General features: G+C 44.1%; 1 protein-coding gene across 1 annotated transcript in view; it reads right to left on the bottom strand.

The window, feature by feature from the left end:
- ehbp1l1b (EH domain binding protein 1-like 1b) overlaps positions 1-20,762 on the bottom strand; it is a 51,458-nt gene that overhangs the window by 22,480 nt on the left and 8,216 nt on the right. The window contains exons 2-7 of the mRNA XM_056284200.1: positions 17,685-17,742; positions 17,409-17,504; positions 13,490-13,543; positions 12,128-12,306; positions 10,638-10,756; positions 2,372-2,576 (exon numbers count right to left, since the gene is read on the bottom strand). Coding sequence (XP_056140175.1) covers positions 2,372-2,576; positions 10,638-10,756; positions 12,128-12,306; positions 13,490-13,543; positions 17,409-17,504; positions 17,685-17,742 — 711 coding nt within the window. The remainder of the gene's footprint in view (positions 1-2,371; positions 2,577-10,637; positions 10,757-12,127; positions 12,307-13,489; positions 13,544-17,408; positions 17,505-17,684; positions 17,743-20,762) is intronic.

Consider the following 20,762-nt stretch of genomic DNA (forward strand, 5'->3'; position numbering starts at 1 on the left):
TAGTCGTTACACTACCCCCCTCCTTCGGGACGCACGTCCCCGTGCTTCAGCATACCAGCTCTCTCATGCCTCTTGGCGCACGCGTTTCCGATGGCCTCATGGTCTCACCATCCCACTTCTGACACCAATGTAGCAAATTCGGGGGGCAGCCGGGACGCGAACCCGGGTCTCCCGCACCAAGGGGGACTACATTAATGACCAAGATGGTCATTATGACCGTTTTGGATTTTCAAAGTTTAATAACTTTGTGGGGAAAAAAAGATACAGACCTGCCACTCCCTGAATGCTCCTTAAATTGCATATATTTGCATTAAAATTAGCTTTAGATCAATCGCACAAAAAAAATGACCATGGGCAATCAAAATGACCGCCGGATTGTAAACTCTATGTTCTGTCAAGATAAATACCCAATGAAGATATTAATGCATTACATATGTTAGTATGTCTGTTAGGAAACAACTGACACCAAAATTAACATTTTAACAACTTTAATACTATTGTTAAACAATTTAAACTTCAGAGAGACACGGTGGAAATAGCAAAATTGAAAAAGCGAAAATATTACCTGAAAAAATACAAAAACAAAAAAAACAGAAAACACATATTGCTAATCTAACAAACATAACAAGGCCTATAAAACGTGAAATGTAAAAAACTACTAGAACGACCATGGCGGTCATTTTGACCATATTGGATTGTCAAAGTTTAATAACTTTGTGAAAAAAAAGATACAGACCTGCCGCTCACTGAATGCTCCCAAAACTGCATAATTTTCATTAAAATTAGTTTTAGATCAATTGCGCATCATGTTACGTGTGTTGTCACGTCATTTCCTTCGCAACATTCAGTTCTTTTTTTACATTTCATGTTTGATAGGACTTGTTACAATTGTTAGATTAGCAATATGTGTTTTCGTTTCGTTTTTCAGGTATTATCTCCAACATGTCTGGGTACGGCCCCTGTTTCAGACACCATGACTACCACCAAGGTGTTGCAGTACTTACAGGTGTTGGACACCGGTGATGTTACAAATTGTTTGAAAAATAGTATTAAAGTTTTTAAAATGTTAATTTTGGTGTCAGTCCTTTCTTAATAGACATATTAACATAAGCAATGCATTAATATGTCAGTTGGGTATTTATCTTGACAGAATATAGAGTTTAAAAACCGGCTGTCAATTTGACCACCCATGGACGTTTTAGGTAGGAGTGAAATATCGGTCGTTCTAGTTAACCAGTCGACTAAAGGGTCCGACCTGTCAGCCAAGGGCTAGCGAGTCTAGTCATCCGTGGTCGTTACACTAATTACACTGTAGTTTTAGTGGCATGAAGTCTTTAATAATCTAATATTAGCAAGGACAAAATTGGCCTTCCAAACGGTTTTGACATTTCCTCTGTCATTATGCTTTTGCAGTACCTGTTTGAAAGTAAGAGATTGACCAGATAACCGGTCGACTTAGTTCGGCAGCTAAATTGTTTGTTTCCTTGGCTACATGACATAACATTTAAATATGAACTCACAAGTTGCATTTGAAAGCAACATGTTGCTGTGAAGAGGGTGTGTGGACACCCAGCAGGACTAAAAACAAAACCTGTAAAAGGGCGGATGAGTTCCTCTGTGAACCAACAGCCATCCATACCTGGAGAGGAGATAGGGCCCACCAGGTAACACAATGATGACTCAACCTCTTGTTGAGGCATCTGCAGTGCTCCTATGACCTCCATAGGTTATGGAACTGATGATGACGAGGTTTTAACCGTTCAGCTCCTATAGTCATGAGACTTAAATCCCTTCATACACAGGTTCTTTGAAGGTTTGTTTTCCGTATTCTAGGTTGAACTGACTAAGGCTGCTTCAAAAAGTTCGGACCAAAATTCACAGAAGTCCGGACTATAGCTTACGCTGTATTGGTTTGGTTCCTTTCATATTGACCGATATCAATAATTAATAATATTAAGACCAATAAATGGCCTGTGATGGCCTGGCGGCCTGTCCCCCCCTGTCGCCCAATGACTGCTGAGATAGGTTCCAGCATCCCCGTGACCCTGAGAGCAGCATAAGGTGTTTGGATAATGGATGGATGGATATTTAGTTGATCTGCCAGCGCATCGTTTGATTTTTCAATAACACCCACTTCAAATAACTGAAGTTGGGTTAGTGCAGGCAAACACATTCAGCAAATGTAGTAATTTGTGGTTTTCCTACTCACTATGGGATTAGATTTGCATCAAATCTACTTAGTTATTCCTCAGTGCAGACATAGCATGTTTGATAAATGCAAGCATTATAGTCTGTGTGTCACAGACAAACTTAAAGCGTAGAACCAAACCCTATCTATAAGCATCCAAAGCAAGCAAACTCGTGACCTCACCTGATCTTTGTTGATTCACCTTTGCCCACTTTAACTGTCTCCTTTGACACTTGTTCTGGTTTAACTGACTGGCCAGCAATTCTGATGGTGCCGACAGCCCGACTGCTTCGAGGGGATTCGTTGTCACGACTCAGAGTCACAGGGGTCATCTCCTTGGTAACTGGGGTTGTCCCTTTGCTGAGATGAGCTGAGGGAATTGTTGACCCTACAAAATCAAAAGCAACATTCAAGGTAAATTCACGAAGTACAAACTGTAACGATCTTTCAGATGCAAAGCATGTCATGAACCCGGCATCTAAGTCATCCACTCACGACCTGAGAGTTAGGGTCGTGTTTCGTGAATTAAGAAGCAGTCAACGTTATAGCAGCATTGTGCTTGGGCATAGTTTTGGTATATTCTTGACAGAGGCGTGTGGCACACCTGCGGCACATTTGGGGATGGGGAGGAATATATTATCAGCAGGTGTGGGCGGGGCTGGTGTTATACGAACGAATCAAATCTCTTCTTTTCCCTCCCTTAATTTTTTTTGCGACCCCCCCCCCTTTCTCCCTAGTTGTATCCGGCCTATAGCCTAGGTGCATAAGATGGAGTCGTTCGACTTCCGAGTACTTGCACAAGAACTTCCGGTCTGGTTTGTTGAGAGAAGAGAATCAGAATACTTTATTCATCCCTGAGAGGAAATTGGGTATTGAGATGGCTTTGTTTTACACTCGCTGTTTAGAGCAGCGTTTCTCAAACCTCTCCTGGCGGACCACTTGTCCTGCATGTTTTAGATCTCTCCCTGCTCCAACACAGCTGATTCAAATGATCAACTCGTTATGAGCTCCCGAAGCTGTCTAATAACAAAACTGATCATTTAAATCAGCTGTGTTGGAGCAGGGAGAGATCTAAAACATGCAGGACAAGTGGTCCGCCAGGAGAGGTTTGAGAAACGCTGGTTTAGAGGACCTCCCTAAAATCACGGTCAATGACACACATAACATTGTGAGTGCTTCCTTGGTAGCTCAGACGAGCAAAAAAGAAAAGGGGTTTAAGATTTATATTTTGAGGTACATCGTACGACGAGGGTTAGTAACGGCATTATTAGACCTATGCTAGCGCTAGCTAGCTAGCTAACTAATGTTAGCTGGCTGCCTTGCAACTAACGTTATCTTGCTACTTTGTTTTTATTAGTCAGCTAATGTTGCTAACTTACATCTACATTCAAAATCACAAAATCAGTAACGTTACATTCTTGACTAACATAAATCTGTCTCTTTTTCAGTATCAAATAAAGATAAAAGTACAGGAGAGGTCAGCATCAAGGCGACCTGCTATAGGTCCATGAGAAAGCATGAGAAACCCCACGATTTGAGTAGGAAGACGATCAGTTAGCTAGCTTAGACAGCTAGCTAGGTATAGTTCTCGGTCATGTTCTGGGGAGTCAGAGTTACCAGAGTTTGGATGTTAAGGAAAACACCAGTCTGGCTTTTTTTTTTATATGTGCATACTTCTGAAATGTTAGTTGCAGCATGTTTAGCATGGTGTTTCCAGAAAATGGTTTGAGTATTTCTGTTCCATGTTCCATGTCAGATGTTCCACTCACCTTATGAACTATCAACTTCCACTCACACATCTTCTGTTCCTATCTGTTACTATGCACATATTCATACTTCCTTTAAATGAATCAGCTGAGACAGTTTCCAGAACCAAAAATGAAAAAAAAATTACTGATTAGAATGCATGTCCAATGCAGAGTTCTGTACTGCTGAAATGCTACTTTGGATTTTGAGTTTTTCTTGAACGCATGTATGTAAGCCCTGTCTCAACTTATTCTTCTTTCTTAATCACAAAATCATTCAAAATGTTCAAATTAAGACCAATAAATCTACAACCTTTCAATGAAATACAAACAATATCTTCATGACATGGATTTTTTTATGCCACCTCTTTCCTTACTATTTCAGGCTATCATGAAGGACTCATGCCCTGTGGAGCTCATACATGCACAGTGCTCCTTTGTCGCTGGTACTGCCTTATGTAACCACACTGTAGCTCTGTTGTATCAGTCTGCACATTATTCTCAGCTGAAGACTCCAGTGGTCCCGCACCGAGCCTATTGCCCTACTCTTCTGTGTGGTCGCGGTCACTGCTCCACCCTCTCTGCTGCTCCATGGAGGGCTGCAGACTACTACATGCCTCCTCCGATACATGTGGAGTCGCCAGCCGCTTCTTTTCACCTGACAGTGAGGAGTTTTGCAGGGGGATGTAGCAAGTGGAAGGACCGCACTATTCCCCCCAGTTCCCCCTCTCCCGAACAGGCGCCTTGACCGGCCAGAGCAGGCACTAGTGCAGCAACCAGGACACATACCCACATCCAGTTTCCCACCCACAGACACGGCCAATTATGTCTGTAGGGACGCCTAACCAAGCCGTAAGTAACACAGGGATTTGAACCGGTGATCCCTGTGTTGGTAGCCAACGGAATAGACCGCCACGTCACCTGGACGCCCTTCCCTTCCTTTAAAAGAAGCATGTGCTGCGCTGTGAGTGCAGAGAGGCAGTCTGGAGCTTCACACACGTAGAAGAAGTTTCTTACAAGAACAAACTGGTATATGTGTGAGAAGCGCAGTACTACTTGGACTTGGACGACAGTGGCTTGGAGGTAGAGCAGTTCGCCTGGTAACTCGAGGGTTGGCAGTTCGATCCTAAACTCCTCCTTGCAAAAATGCCGAGGTATCCTTGAGCAAGACACCTAACCGCTCCCGATGATCTGTTTGTTTGTTACCTTACATAGTTGACACCACCATGAGTGTTGGTGTGCGTAGGTGAACGTGAGGCGTTCATTGATTGCAAAGAGCTTTTAGTTGCTGTTGCTGCTAGAAAAGCACTTTAAAAATGCAACCCGTTTACCATTTGGATAACGTGCACCAGTTTTTTACCAAAATAAATGATCAGTCAGACAACACAGGATCTGCAGATATGAGTTTTCACTGCAGAATCATCATATCAAACAACAAACTTGATTTTTGTTAGTAGCCATCATTTAGAAATTAATTTCCCAATTTGATGGACAGCAGGAAAGGTTATTTTTTGGTTACAGCATGACAGGTATGATATGACCCATCCATTTCTGCATCACATTTATAATTGTGGTACAGTATATGTTTGTAACTTGCATGCGTCAGTGTTGTGCACCTGAAGTGAGGAAAACTGCTCACAGAGTGCACCTTGTGCTGCACCGCTGTTGACCTTGCCTGGGCGGGCAGATGGCAGTCATTCTGTTACCAAAATTACAATGTGCCACAAAACTGACAATGGCACATCTTCTGCTATGCCTTTGCTCATGCTATAGTGCATGGCGTGTTGCTGCAGCATGCATAGAAAACTTAACTGCACCTCACGAAATTGCAGAGTGCAATCAAGGCCGAAAATAGGGCCCTTGGTCTCCCATTTAGCTCTACCATCTTCACAAATTAACATGCTCCAACAAATCAACCTTTTGAAAAAAGTTTTGAAGTGTTTCTGATGTGTAAGCTTACTTTTCTTGGTTGTCGGTTAGCTAAAAACCTGATCCAGGCGAGCTAACTTTAGCTCTGCTGAACTGGTGCAAAAGCATCTACTTCGGAATGTCGGTGTTAAGCATCCAGTCAGGACATGATTTAAATAATATGTAATGTTAGCGACACAACTGAAAATGTGCAGTCAACACTACTATACTTCCAACTGCAAACTTAGGACAAAGATTCCATATCGTTCTGTTCACAACAGTCACACAACAGCTGCCCTTCAGATCTATGACACTGTGTGTCCTTGCTGTTGGCTGAAAGAGATAAGACTGTTATTTAGCACCAGACAGCTGCTCTCAACTGAGGCATCATGGTAGTTTGTGAAAAGACAGCCGAGAGAGTCAGTTGAGATGGACTTGTGACTGAAGAATATTAGAGGAACAGGGATACGGTGGTCGGCGTGTGTTACCTGACTGGCGGGAACTGAGCTCAGCAGGAGGGACAAGAGCGGAGGCAGGGAGCTGGGGATGGGTGATGCTCAGAGGAGCGGTGGAGAGTAGGGAGGTGGAGAGTAGGGAGGAGCGGGGGGGTGAGGAGCAGGGGAGGGAGGCGGAGAGGGGCGGGGCCTCTGGGTCACAGAGGGCATCAAGGTCAGGACTGGTCAGCAGCGGGACAGGGCTGACGTCACCACCCATGAGGGGGGCATCTGATTGCTGAACCCTGGACCTGGGCCTTGCCCCTTGACCCCCTGAAGACGGGAGGAGGGAATGGTAAAAGAAAAGAATGGATGAAAGGTGAAAGACAGAAGGAGTGGAGAAGAGGAGCAAGGGAGGCAAGATAGTATGGAAAGAGAAAAGGTGAGTGTGAGAAGAGTAAATACAAAGAAGATGACAGAGGGGGAGAGACGAATGAGGGATGGGAGAGAGAGTAGAGGAGGCAGAAAAGGGGAAAGAGCATCGATAAATTAAAGAGAAGTATCTACCAGAATCCAGGCCTTATTTTAACATTAAAAAAACATATCGACAATATATTACTGCCAGTTAAGTTTGCTAGTTAACACAGCTATACTGTCTTCAGCACTGTGTGTGAAACAGCTGGTACTGCTTTGGTCAAATTGACGTGTCCAATAACTATTAATGGCAGATAACTTGCTCTATATCTATGTGAATCTTGTTGCCCCAATTACCTGTCTCTGAGCTAAAAGGGCAGTATTTGGGGAGAGGTGGTGCAGTAGCCATGTCAATGACGGTCTTGTCAAGGGGAGAGGCATCAGGAGTAAAGGGTGAAGGAGAGGAGGGACGAGCCATTGCCTTCACAATCTGAGGTTTGAAAATATGTGCATGAGCTGGTGGTGAGGATTGAAAGAGAGAAGAGAAGAGAAGAGAAGAGAAGAGAAGAGAAGAGAAGAGAAGAGAAGAGAAGAGAAGAGAAGAGAAGAGAAGAGAAGAGAAGAGAAGAGAAGAGAAGAGAAGAGAAGAGAAGAGAAGAGAAGTGGAAAAGGAGGTTGAAAGTTTGAAATGAATACTATCTGTATATTAGAAATAGAGCAAACTGGATCAGGAAGTAATGTAAAGACATTAGACTCTCGACCAATCAGAGAGGCTGACCAATGGTCAAAGTTGTCTCATCTGCATATCCACCTTGATCCTCTGGGAGGCGCCGCTGGTATGAAACTAAGAACAGAAGACAGGAGAAGAGAAGCGAAGCAGGGGAAGAAAAACAAAGGAGGAACAACAAGTGAGAGTGGTGAGTAAGAGTAAGGGAAAGAGAACTGCCTGATTTAGAGGTTGTGGCATGCAGTTGTTAAACTAACATTATGCTACACGACAGAGACAATCCACACTTGCAACATACCAGACCTTTGTCTATTTTGTTCATTCTGTAATGGTACTATGTGACAACTGTGTGTAGCCAAGCCACTGCAGTCCATCTGTACTCGGCAAAATTCAGTTAAGTTTAGCAGATCAGTGATTGTGATCATGCATTGATTTGGACTGAACTGGCACACATGACCAATTTCTATCACATGCATGCTTGCCCATACATGCACATAAACACACACAGACTTTAAACCTACTGCTAATGCTTTTCTCCATTTTTGACTTTGCACACTCGATGTCACACAGGGAACTACACCATGCAGAAAGGAGTCCCAGCAAGACACTCAATGGAAAACAGATAAAAAAAGAAAGCGGTTTGATGAAGTTGATTAGAATGAGACATGCTGGTCTGCTTCCAGCCAGCCAGCGGATACCTTTTCCTGAACCAGGCTGGAAGATTCTGGGAAGAGAGGGAGGCTGAGAGAGATTTCGATTTAAGGCAGGGTGTTTGGAGGGGGTCTGAGAGGAGTGAGTGGACTGGGAGGAAGGGGTGGATGCTGAGGGGAGAGGCTGGGAAGAAGAAGAGGTGGTGGTAGTAGTGGTGCAGGCTGGAGCAGGCTGGGAGTTGAATGAAGGCGCTGGGACAGAAGCCTTGGATTGGGCTGAGTTGAGTTGGAGTTCAGCTTGGGTGATGACAGTGCCGGGGATGGGGGCTTGGGTGGCTCCAATTAATGTGGTAATCACTGTTTGTGAGGCATTGGGTGGGTTGGCGGGCAGGTTAGAGGGGGCATTTGAGGATACTAGGGCCTCATAGGGCTTGGGTGCAGGAGGAGTAGAGGCTTGGGGTGAGGCGGGAAGTGCTGAAGAAGGCTGGTGGGAGAGGATGGGTAAAGTTAATGTTGTCTGAGAGCACTTGGGTGATGGGGGTTGAGCAAGGGAGGGAGGCAGAGCAGGTAGAGTCGGGGCAGACGGGGTAGATGTGGGTTGTATAGTATTGGACTCTGCTGATGGAGGGTTAGGTAATGTTGATGGCAGAGGGAGGGCGTCGGGTGTCAGAGGGGGCTCAGTCTTAAGGGCCATAGGCGGCGTTTTATGTTTGGAGTGAGGGGAGGGTTGAGGGGAGGGACCAAGGGAAGGCTGGGCCCCTGGTTGGACAAGGGCAGAAGAAAGGGCGTGTCTGGACCGACGAGGGGAAGGCCGAGGAGCGACAGGTAGCGGAGGGCGGGAGTGGAGGGCGGGACTTGGAGGACCAGATGCTGGTCTACCACCCTCTTGTCCAAAGGCTGGGTATAGACGGATGGAGGGATGGAGGGATGGATGAAAGTTGACAGTTGCAAAATAAGAAAAGGAAAAAAAAAACAATGTCACAAGAAAGTGGAAGAGAAAAATATCATGAGCTGAACAATGAAAATGGAATGAGAGACACTGAAACATCAACTGGTAATAAAATCCCATGTTAGTCTGAAGTTCCACTGTTATTATGATGCTTTGCTTACTACCAACTTGTTGATCAGGTCCCAACATGAAAAATGGATGTGAAGAGGTATGAGGTCAAAAACATTCTAAAAAGTTGAGTTAATGAAGTGGTTGGTTTGAATGTTTATTGACAGACAAGCTGTTTGAACTCCACATACTTGGAGTGTGGCCATATTGATTGGAGCTACATAGACAAGTACATGCAAGAACCATCTGAGACACACAGGCCTGAAGAGACAACAAATCATTCCAGATCTAGGCCCTCTACACTGCCCTAAACATACCTTTCTCCATTTCAATGTGGATTACAAAATCACTACATATGACAATTGACACCAGGAGGTCCTCAACAAATAGCCAAACAAACAGCCAGAAGTTGCTCCTTAGCAGGACTATCAACTCTTGGGAAACAACAGGAAAAATTGAGGTGTTTTATGTTTGGAGCAAGGGGAGGGCTGAGGGGAGGGGCCAGGGGAAGGCTGGGCCCCTTGTTGAACAGGGGCAGTAGAGAGGGCGTGTCTTCTGGTATCAAAAGATTAAAAGGCTTTTATTGCTTAGCCTTCATTGGTTGCCCCGATGAAGGCTATGTCTGTAGCAGAAACAGGTTGGCATTTTTTTATAATGTTCAAATTATGAACTAGCCAAACAATAAAGGATTTTTGATTATTTTTTTTTTGCTACCTGAAGAGCTGCCTTAGTATTTTTCTGTCTGTCACATCAGCAGGTATTCTTCCACTGTCCAACGCGAAAAATTTTAGTTTCTAGCATCATTTTGCATTTCATCCTGTTGTATCCTATTAGCCTTACTGACACCCCGGTGTGAAGTATGTGGTGTGTAAAAGGTTGGTGGCAACATGGGGGCAGGGTAAAGAGAAAATCGGGGGTTAAAAGTTAACATGAAGGTGTGAAATTGTACAAACGGAGGTGCCCAGAGACAGCAAGGGGAGAGACACATAGAGACTCACAATACCTGCCCACAAGTCTTTTCTTCTGGTTAGGCCATTAGAGACAGAAGGTGTATAGAGAGAGAGAGAGAGAGAGAGAGAGAGAGAGAGAGAGAGAGAGAGAGAGAGACAGACAGACAGACAGACAGACAGACAGACAGACAGACAGACAGACAGACAGACAGACAGACAGACAGAGACAGAGAGACAGGGAGACAAAGAGAGCAAGAGAGGGAGAGGGTGCTTCTACCTGGGGCTGGGTGAATGTGGCCAGTAGAATTTCTCCTGTCGGGTGGAGGGGGAGCAGGGCGATTGGGGCGTTTTAGGGTGTGGGGAGCTAGCAGCCAGAGAGATAAAGAAAAGTGATGGAAAGCAAGGACAGAAGGAAGATGACAGAAAATGTAAGAAAAAGAGGAAAATATAAATGTCAGACGAGTGATGAATGTGAACATCGGAAAGTGAGGGAGAGGAAGAACATGAGAAGTTTGCTTGTGCTTGTGTGTGTGTATATATATATACGTCGGCATATGTAGGTACCCGTAGCAGTGACGGACTTCCTGTCCTCTTCCTCATCGCTTTCGTTAAAGTCGTCAAGGTTACCGATGTCAGTGGGTTTGACGCTCATCAGGCTGGCCAGACTTTGCATGTCCTCATCGCTAATGAAAAACACGCACACGTAACAAACCCCATTATTTTTCTCATCTTTGATATCACCACAACTCACATAGTGACAGATAACAACGGGAAGAAATAAAAGCGAGGAAGGTTTATTTGAGCATATTTTTTAGATATTTGAACAAGTTCAGGTATGATTGGTTTATCTGTTACAAGTTGACTTTTGATATGAATAGACAAAAAAATGGATATATTACTAGAGATACAAGGTTAACACTCGTGTTTTTTCAAGTATGCAATGTATGTTTAAGTACAAATATTAGTACTGTCTGGGCCGAACGAGCCAGTATATGCATGGATTCAGCACGGCTAGTGCCAGAATAGGCTTTAGGACTCGTTTACTTACTTACTAATCTTTTAATGGGCTTTCTCCTGTCTATATAGATGATATGCTGCATATGCTGCTGAAGTAAGACTCATGGTGATGAAGTGCTGGGTGTAATATGGCCCTAAACTGTGAAATAGACTGACACTGGAACTGAAAACAGCCACCAAAACAGCAACGCTTCAGTATCTATTCAAAACACATCTTTATAACAGTGCTTTCACCGAGGGTAACTTTCATTCATTAACTTAAATAATCTGCTGTTAGTTAATTATGGGTTCCGTCTATTTTGATTTAATCATATTCATTTTTTTTATTACCCCCCCCTCCATTTTCTCCCCAATTGTACTTGGCCAATTACCCCACTCTTCCGAGCCATCCCGGTCGCTGCTCCACTGCCTCTGCCGATCCGGGCAGGGCTGCAGACTACCACGTGCTTCCTCCGATACATGTGGAGTCACCAGCCGCTTCGTTTCGCCTGACAGTGAGGAGTTTCGCCAGGGGGACGTAGTACGTGGGAGGATCACGCTATTCCCCCCAATTCCCCCTCCCCCCTGAGCAGGTGCCCCGATGGACCAGAGGAGGCACTAGGGCAGTGACCACGACACATACCCACAGCCGGCTTCCCACCTACAGACACAGTCAATTGTGTCTGTAGGGTCGCCTAACCAAGGCGGAGGTAACACGAGGATTCAAACCGGAGATCCCCGTGCTGGTAGGCAGCGGAATAGACCGCCATGCCACCCAGACGCCCAACAACAACAATTATTTTATTTCATTTTACTTGCTCGTCAACCCCTTTTTATTTGTGCACTTTCATTTAATGTAAAGTGCACTGAATTACATTGCCTTTTAATGTAGGGAAAGTACTAAATAAAGTTTGATTTGATTTGAACAGCATGACATCATTACCAGATGACAAAATGCAGAATCATGATCAGCTATGGTGAACAAACGCAGCCATCAGAGCCTATGATAAACCCAGCGGACTGAGACAAATGGGAGGTCATTTAAACCCTTCACTCACGTGGCCTTTCCTTCCCGAAGGAAGACGCAGGACAGCGACAGCTTGAGAGTGGCCTCCACCACTTTGACGGACAGCGGCTTCAGCTTCAGCGACAGGTCTGTCTGTGTGGGGGTGGGACTGGCGAATCGTTTCAGGTTGATGTCTGCAGATGCCAGCACCTTACGATGGCCCTTGCTCTCCTGTGGGAGACACGGGACAGTTGGAGAGAAGGGCAGGTCGACGTGGACTATTCACTGGTGATGTCTATCAGTACACTACCGAATGTTTGAACCAGTTTAAATGTAACAGTACGTATAGTGACATGTATAATCTACATTCTCCCATAAGACATCTCGTACTACAATTTCATGAGTGGATGCAGGTTCACTTTTTTCTTTGGATTTTTCCTCCCTTTTTCTCCCCAGTTGTACCCGGCCAATTACCCCACTCTTCCGAGCTGTCTCGGTCGCTGCGCCACCGCCTCTGCCGATCCCGGGACGGCTGCAGACTACCACATGCCTCCTCCGATACATGTGGAGTCACCAGCCGCTTCTTTTCACCTCACAGTGAGGAGTTTTGCCAGGGGGATATAGCACGTGGAAGGATCACGCGATTCCCCCCAGCTCCCCCGAACGGGCGTCCTGACCAACCAGAGGAAGCACTAATGCAGCGACCAGGACACATACCCACATCCGGCTTCCCACCCACAGAAAAGGCCAATTGTGTCTGTAGGGACGCCCAACCAAGTTGGAGGTAACACGGGGATTTGAACCGGTGATCCTCGTGTTGGTAGGCAGCAGAATAGACCGCTATGCTACCTGGACGCCGACAACTGATTTATACTTCCAAAAACAACTGAAAGTGTAAATGGGTTGTTCAAGATGTTACAAACAGAAAAGATTCAACATGTATTGATAAAATTATCAATTTAGAAAGCCAGTTTCTTTTGTCATTGTACAGGTTACAATGAATTTATCTTTTGCATTTAACCCATCCTGTTGTATAGGAGCAGTGGGCAGCTGCAGCACCCGGGGACCAACTCCATTTCTTCTTTCCACTGCCTTGCTCAGGAGCACAGACAGGAGTATTAACCCTAACGTGCATGTCTTTTTGATGATGGGAGGAAACTGGTGCACCCGGAGGAAACCTGCGCAGACATGTGGAAAACATGCAAGCGCCACACAGAAAGGACCTGGGACGGCCTGGGGTCCGAAGCCAGGACCTTCTTGCTGTGAGGCAACAGTGCTAACCACTGGGCCACCATGCTGCCAGTAGAACCAGTATCAATAAAAACATAGAGTATATGCCCTTACAGGCAGGGGACTAGTTCATGTTATATTCTAACTCTAACCAGTTAGTTAGACAGGTCAAAGACATACATACACCCTCAATGACAAAGGTCCAGTCTTTGTCCTCAAACTCATCTGTATTGGGTTCCTGAGAAGACAACATCAAACAAAAGTCACATCATCTGCAAACTGGAAATAACAATGTGAACAATCCTATCTATTTATTCAGTTGTCCACCCGCCTGTCTTACAATGCACCTGTCTGCGTTTCTTTTTGTCTGCACATTCATCCATTCATTTCATTGTAAATCGATCAAATCAACAGATTATTATTTGGGTTGTGTTGAACCGGTTTGTAAAGCAGCATATTGCAGAGCCTTCATGTCACTATCCCAATATAGATCTTATAGATTTTATTCCACATTTCGCTCCCTGGGCGTTATTTATTATTTGTTTTATTTTGTTTGTATGTTACTGTGTTTTGTGTACAACAAGCTGCTCATAACAAATTGCCCCTAGTGGGATTAATAAAGTTGTTTATATTGTATTGCATTGCGTTGCATTGGCTGATAGCTGCCCAGCCTCTTATACAGTGCGTCTGGAAAGTATTCACACCCCTTCACTTTCCCCAAATTTTGTTATGTTACAGCCTTATTCCAAAATGGATTAAATTCCTTTTTTTTCTCAATCTACATACAATACCCCATAATGACAAAGCGAAAAAGGTTTTGTAGAAATTTTTGCAAATTTATTAAAAATAAAAAACTGAAATATTGCATGTACATAAGTATTCACACCCTTTACTCAGTACTTGGTTGAGGCACCCTTGGCAGCGATTACAGCCTCAAGTCTTCTTGGGTATGAAGCTACAAGATTGGCACACCTATATTTGGGGTATTTCTCCCATTCTTCTCGGCAGATCCTCTCGAGCTCTGTAAGGTTAGATGGGCAGCGTTGCTGCACAGCTATTTTCAGGTCTTTCCAGAGATGTTCAATGGGGTTCAAGTCTGGGCTCTGGCCGGGCCACTCAAGGACATTCACAGACTTGTCCCGAAGCCACTCCTTTGTTGTCTTGGCTGTGTGTTTAGGGTCGTTGTCGTGTTGAAAGGTAAACCTTCACCCCAGTCTGAGGTCCTGAGCACTCTGGAGCAGGTTTTCATCAAGGATCTCTCTGTACTTTGCTCCATTCATCTTTCCCTCGATCCTGACTAGTCTCCCAGTTCCTGCTGCCGAAAAACATCCTCACAGCATGATGCTGCCACCACCATGCTTCACTGTAGGGATGGTATTAGCAAGGTGATGAGAGGTGCCTGGTTTCCTCCAGACGTGACGTTTGGCATTCAGGCCAAAGAGTTCAATCTTGGTTTCATCAGACCAGAGAATCTTGTTTCTCATGGTCTGAGAGTCTTTCAGGTGCTTTCTGGCAAACTCAAAGCAGGCTGTCATGTGCCTTTTACTGAGCAGAGGCTTCCGTCTGGCCACTCTACCATAAAGGCCTGATTGGTGGAGTGCTGCAGAGATGGTTGTCCTTCTGGAAGGTTCTCCCATCTCCACAGAGGAACGCTGGAGCTCTGTCAGAGTGACCATTGGGTTCTTGGTCACCTCCCTGACCAAGGCCCTTCTCCCCCGATTGCTCAGTTTGGCTGGGCGGCCAGCTCTAGGAAGAGTCCTGGTGGATCCAAAATTCTTCCATTTACAAATGATGGAGACCACTGGGCTCTTCAGGACCTTCAAAGCTGTAGAAATTTTTTTGTACCCTTCCCCAGATCTGTGCCTCGATACACTCCTGTCTCGGAGGTCCACAGACAATTCCTTTGACTTCATGGCTTGGTTTCTGCTCTGACATGCACTGTCAACAGTGGGACCTTATATAGACAGGTGTGTGCCTTTCCAAATCATGTCCAATCAATTGAATTTACTACAAGTGGACTCCAATCAAGATGTAGAAACATCTCAAGGATGATCGGTGGAAACAGGATGAACCTGAGCTCAATTTGAGTGTCATAGCAAAGGGTGTGAATACTTATGTACATGCAATATTTCAGTTTTTTATTTTTAATAAATTTGCAAAAATTTCTACAAAACCTTTTTCACTTTGTCATTGTGGGGTATTGTGTGTAGATTGATGGGGGGGAAAAGGAATTTAATCCATTTTGGAATAAGGCTGTAACATAACAAAATGTGCGGAAAGTGAAGGGGTGTGAATACTTTCCGGATGCACTGTATATTACAAAACTCCAAGAACAGTCCTTGTCCTTACAACACACTGGTTCCTACTAACTTACACAACACCTCGTTCTGGCTGTGAGTCACTTGTTAGAAACACACAACTTTTTTTTTTTTACACAGAGCTGTGTATAAATTAAACATGACAAAGATCCCAACTAGCAAAAAACAGGAATTAAGTTAATAACCGAACAAGCAAGAAGAACTTGTCACCAAGTTATAATAGATACCCATTGCTGATGAATTAACGTTTTCTTGTTGTGCAATGTGTGAACACATTGCCTGCAACAGGTTAAATGAGGAAGAATTATGCATACTGTGGTTTCAGGATATACCTGGGGGGTGGGGGGTGGGGTACAGGGTACAACAGTCATATAAACACAGCTTGGCCTGTGGGAGCTATATACAACTTTGGTGCTATAACATACTAGGATATTATGTATATGCACAAGGTGAATGAATGGGGGATTAGGCAGACGATATACTATACTATACCAATATATGATATACAAATATAAATATTATAAAAAGATTGTTAAGATTGTTTTGATATTACTATGGAAGAAATGCCCTTTTGTTTAAAAAAAGATTTAGGTTAACAAGCAGTAAAAAAACAAAACAAAAAACAAGGGACTAAAAAACCTTCAACAGTCTTCCAGCCAATCACACTAATAACACAACGCAGGGTGCGAACTGCAGGGGAGCTTGGCTCCCCTTAATAAGACATGAGCTCCCCTGAAAACATGATTTGTGATATTTTGGGGAGGTCTCTAAAATATTGATAATATGCTATGCATTTCTATTTGTCTGTGTCTTCATCATCATGGATCATGCGTAAAACAAGGCTATTATTGATGCATGATTCATACATGAGGATCACTAATTCTCTTTTAATAAAGATACCAGCATGCATGCAATTCTTGCCACCACCATCGAAGCGTGGCAGCGCAACCAGAAGAAAAAAAAACTTTCTGAAAAAAAACAAAAAACAAACAAACTCTCTTAGTCCCACTCAGTCTGCGCGCCGAATCGCCATTATTCATTTCAATTTTTGTAGTCAGCATACAGATAGCTATGTCAAAAAGAAAACAAGTGAGCTTAGTCACAAAATTTGGATTTACTAAAAAAATCTGAAAAAAAATCTAAAACAAACACAAGTATGTGACATCCTCAATACAAAGCAGTGGTGCACAATTAATCTAATCGCAATGGCAGCCTACACAATTACATAACCGCAAAAGGCTGCAATTTAATTGAACAATAAAATGTGCGTGTGTGTGACCATCTGTGTGCAGTCTGCATATCTACGCCCACAATTAAGAGATGACCAATCAGTCTCTGTTTAGGCAGTGACACGCGTGCATAATACGGTCACATGACTATCCGTTGTGCTGTGTGCAAACCAGAAAGAAGGAAAAACTCTGTTATATGGAGATATTTTGGATTCAAGCTCAGCAATACTGAGCAGAAAGAGGTTTTGTGTAAAACATGCAAAATGAAAGTCGCTAAATGTCGCGGCAACGCCACAAATTTGTATTATCTGTCTATGCATACATTTGTTTATTATATCGCAAATTGCAATATTGTCCACAATAATTGTAATATGACGTTTTCACCAAATAATGCAGCGCTAATACAAAGTGAAATTGAAAACAATACTAGCACGTTTGTGACGACTGGCAACAGTTGGAGCAATCGATGGCTCTGGCTGCAGGAAAACGCACTCTGCACATCATTAGTAGCTCATCTGCATTAAAATGCCATATCCCGGCTGGGACGTCGTGGTACCTTGAATAGTGTCACAGAGATGTCGATGTTTTCCGGTACAGGCCACACTACCATGCCCCTGTATGGGTTCTTGATGCCCGGCTGCCAACTGTGGAGCTGCACCACAAACAACACTGTTAGAAACAATCTCTGTATATCCTGTTGGAATCTCTGTGTGTGTGTGTGTGTGTGTGTGTGTGTGTGTGTGTGTGTGTGTGTGTGTGTGTGTGTGTGTGTGTGTGTGTGTGTGTGTGTGTGTGTGTGTGGGTGTGTGTGGGTGTGTGTGGGTGGTTTCACCTTGGAGCACATGCGTCTATTCCTCCTGGTCCACACTACCCTCAACTTGTCCGGTTGCCTAAAACCACATCAAATTATAGAAATTACAACCAGCAACATAGCATTAATTATACAATATGGGTCACTTTCATGACAAACTGTGTGGCATAATTGTGACATACAGGTAGTGCACATAGTAAGCACATCATAAAATCAAGGTAGGGGGCGTCCGGGTAGCGCAGCGGTCTATTCCGTTGCCTACCAACACGGGGATCGCCGGTTCAAATCCCGGTGTTGCCTCCGGCTTGGTTGGGTGTCCCTACAGACACAATTGGTCTATGGGTGGGAAGTTGGATGTGGGTATGTGTCCTGGTCGTTGCACTAGCGCCTCCTTTGGTCGGTCGGTCGGGGCACCTGTTCGGGGTGGGGGGAATAGCGTGATCCTCCCACGCGCTACGTCCCCCTGGTAAAACACCTCAGTGTCAGGTGAAAAGCAGCGACTGGCGACTCCACGTGTATCGGAACAGACATGTGGGAGGAGGCATGTGGTAGTCTGCAGCCCTCCCCAGATCGGCAGGTGGGGTGGAGCAGCGACCAGGATGGCTCGGGAAAATAAGGTAATTGGCCAAGTAAAATTGGGGGTGGAGGAAATAAAATCAAGGTAGAGGTTTTAATAGATGTATTTCTGAAAGGAAGCCCTCAGCTGGACACACACCGTATAATTGGTACATCTGTTTATTTAAAAGCAGAAAGCTTTTTCAGTCTTGGTCTGCTCAAACACTGCCTCTTGTAAAACATTACGACCAGAGAGTTTCACCCCAGTGCTCCATCGGTAACTCCTTACTGAGGTTCTACTACTAGGATAATAACAGTTTAGTATATGACGATGCAGTTGGCAGTATAATGAGGACTCTAAATGAACCTGTATCCACCCCTCTTCCCCCGGGCTGCCACGCCATCCCACTTCCAAACACTGCTGAATACATACTTTCTCACAGCGTGAGCACTGACAATATCGTTTTGCCAAGACACAACTTCCAAAAACAACATGATGTTTCCCCCAGTGGTACCATGTGGAGAGATGGGATCAGGCTGCAAAGGGGGAGCTATTCTATGACTCAGCAACAACAACAGCGTGACAGTAGGAACATCGGATAGACTGAAATGAAAATCTGTCATGGGCTACCTTAAACTACAGCTACTTCAGGGTAAAATCTAACACAAACGTTTGTATCCCTACTTATGTGCTGGTCTTATGACAGTCATTGCTTCAGACTACAACGCCTTGGAGCAGCAGTCAAAGAGAAGACTGTGTGTGTGTGTGTCTCTGAAATTGTCTTTGTTTTTCTGAGTTCTGTGCTGAACAGGAAATGAGTGAAACAGGAAGCTGCCCAGTCATGTGACCCAGTTCTTTTTAAATGTCGGGCATGCTTCTCAACAGGAAGAAGGGAACCGCCTCCACCAACACACACACACACACACACACACACACACACACACACACACACAGAGGAATAACAGCACTTCCGCATGGTGTGATCAGTTAACGTATACTGACAGTGAGAGCACAGCTGCAAAAAACAGAGAACTCCCTCAGGCTATCCTACAGGGTAAACTGTCTCAGGTTGCAGTACAAGTATAGCAAAAGTAAAACTGTGTATGTGTGAGAGAGAGAGAGAGAGAGAGAGAGAGAGAGAGAGAGAGAGAGAGAGAGAGAGAGAGAGAGAGAGAGAGAGAGAGAGAGAGAGAGAGAGAGAGAGAGAGAGAGAGAGAGAGAGAGAGAGAGAGAGAGAGGGAGGGAGGAGGTCAAGACTGGCAGGGCATGAGTTCATTATAGACTGGCAGGCGTTAAGCGAAGGGGGAGGGGAGGGGAATCGGGGTGTAGATGGAAAGGACAATGATACCTAAAGCACAAACCCCTTCGTCGCTTTCACGACCACACACTCTTGCATGTAAACCACACGTTTAAATTGGAAGGAGCCTAAAAGTATGCAAAAGCTAGGTTTTTTTTTAAACTTTATTTTGACTTTAAAAAAAAGGGGGGAAAAGCACTGATCTTTTGTCTTTTATCTAGGTCTATGTCTTTTCACATAATGACAGACGGAGTACCCCTCTTCAGTTCACTGCATGTTTTACTTTGTATTTCTGTGCATGTGACAAACAAAGTACTTGAACTTGAACTTGCATACCACTTACATACAACTGCAAATGCATGCAACGTTTTCAATCTCTCAGTCAATGCTATGCTGCTTAAAGGTGTAGTATAGTATAGTGAAACAAAATAAAATGACTGCATGTGTTGAATGTCTTTCATCATTCGGCAGACAGTAGTCATATTTTCCATAGCTGACTCGCTGATAAACTTTATTGCTTTCTTTCGCGAAATTCAAATAGACTACCAAGTCTGGGAATAGCTACACCATGTAACTGCAAAAATCTCTGCAAAATGTGCCCTGAGAGCCGAGCGACTCCTGACAGGCATGAGACTAGATATGACCTGGGATTTTAGTTTTTGTAATATGGCGACATAAACTGAACGCTGTCATTTCCTGGTCTCAAATTCTGCATGACAGTAAAATTGAGACAATTTTTTATGGACTTATTCGTCTGTTTTAGCTGAGTGAAATGAACAATGATTGCCTCCACCTGCTCGGTCATCATATCCACATCGCTACTGATCATTTCTCAACATGTTCTTGTGTAAATAGGGAAGCATAAACAGCCACTCCCTACGATATAGTCACATTATCAATAACACAAATTGATATTGACTGTGATATTCATAGTTTGACTTAAAAAAAGGAAAAAAATGCACTGATCGTTTGTCTTTTATCTAGGTCTATGTCTTTTCACATTATGACAGACGGGAGTAACCCTCTTCATTTCACTGCATGTTTTACTTTGCATTTCTGTGCATGTGACAAACAAAGTACTTGAACTTGAACTTGCATACAACTTACATACAACTGCAAATGCATGCAACGTTTTCAATCTCTCGGTCAATGCTGTGCTGCTTAAAGGTGTAGCATAGTATAGTGAATCTACATCGCTAATGACCATTTCTCAACATGTTCTTGTGTGTAAATAGGGAAGCACAAA

This window comes from Lampris incognitus, chromosome 8 (assembly GCF_029633865.1).
Source record: "Lampris incognitus isolate fLamInc1 chromosome 8, fLamInc1.hap2, whole genome shotgun sequence".
NCBI classification, from domain to species: domain Eukaryota; kingdom Metazoa; phylum Chordata; class Actinopteri; order Lampriformes; family Lampridae; genus Lampris; species Lampris incognitus.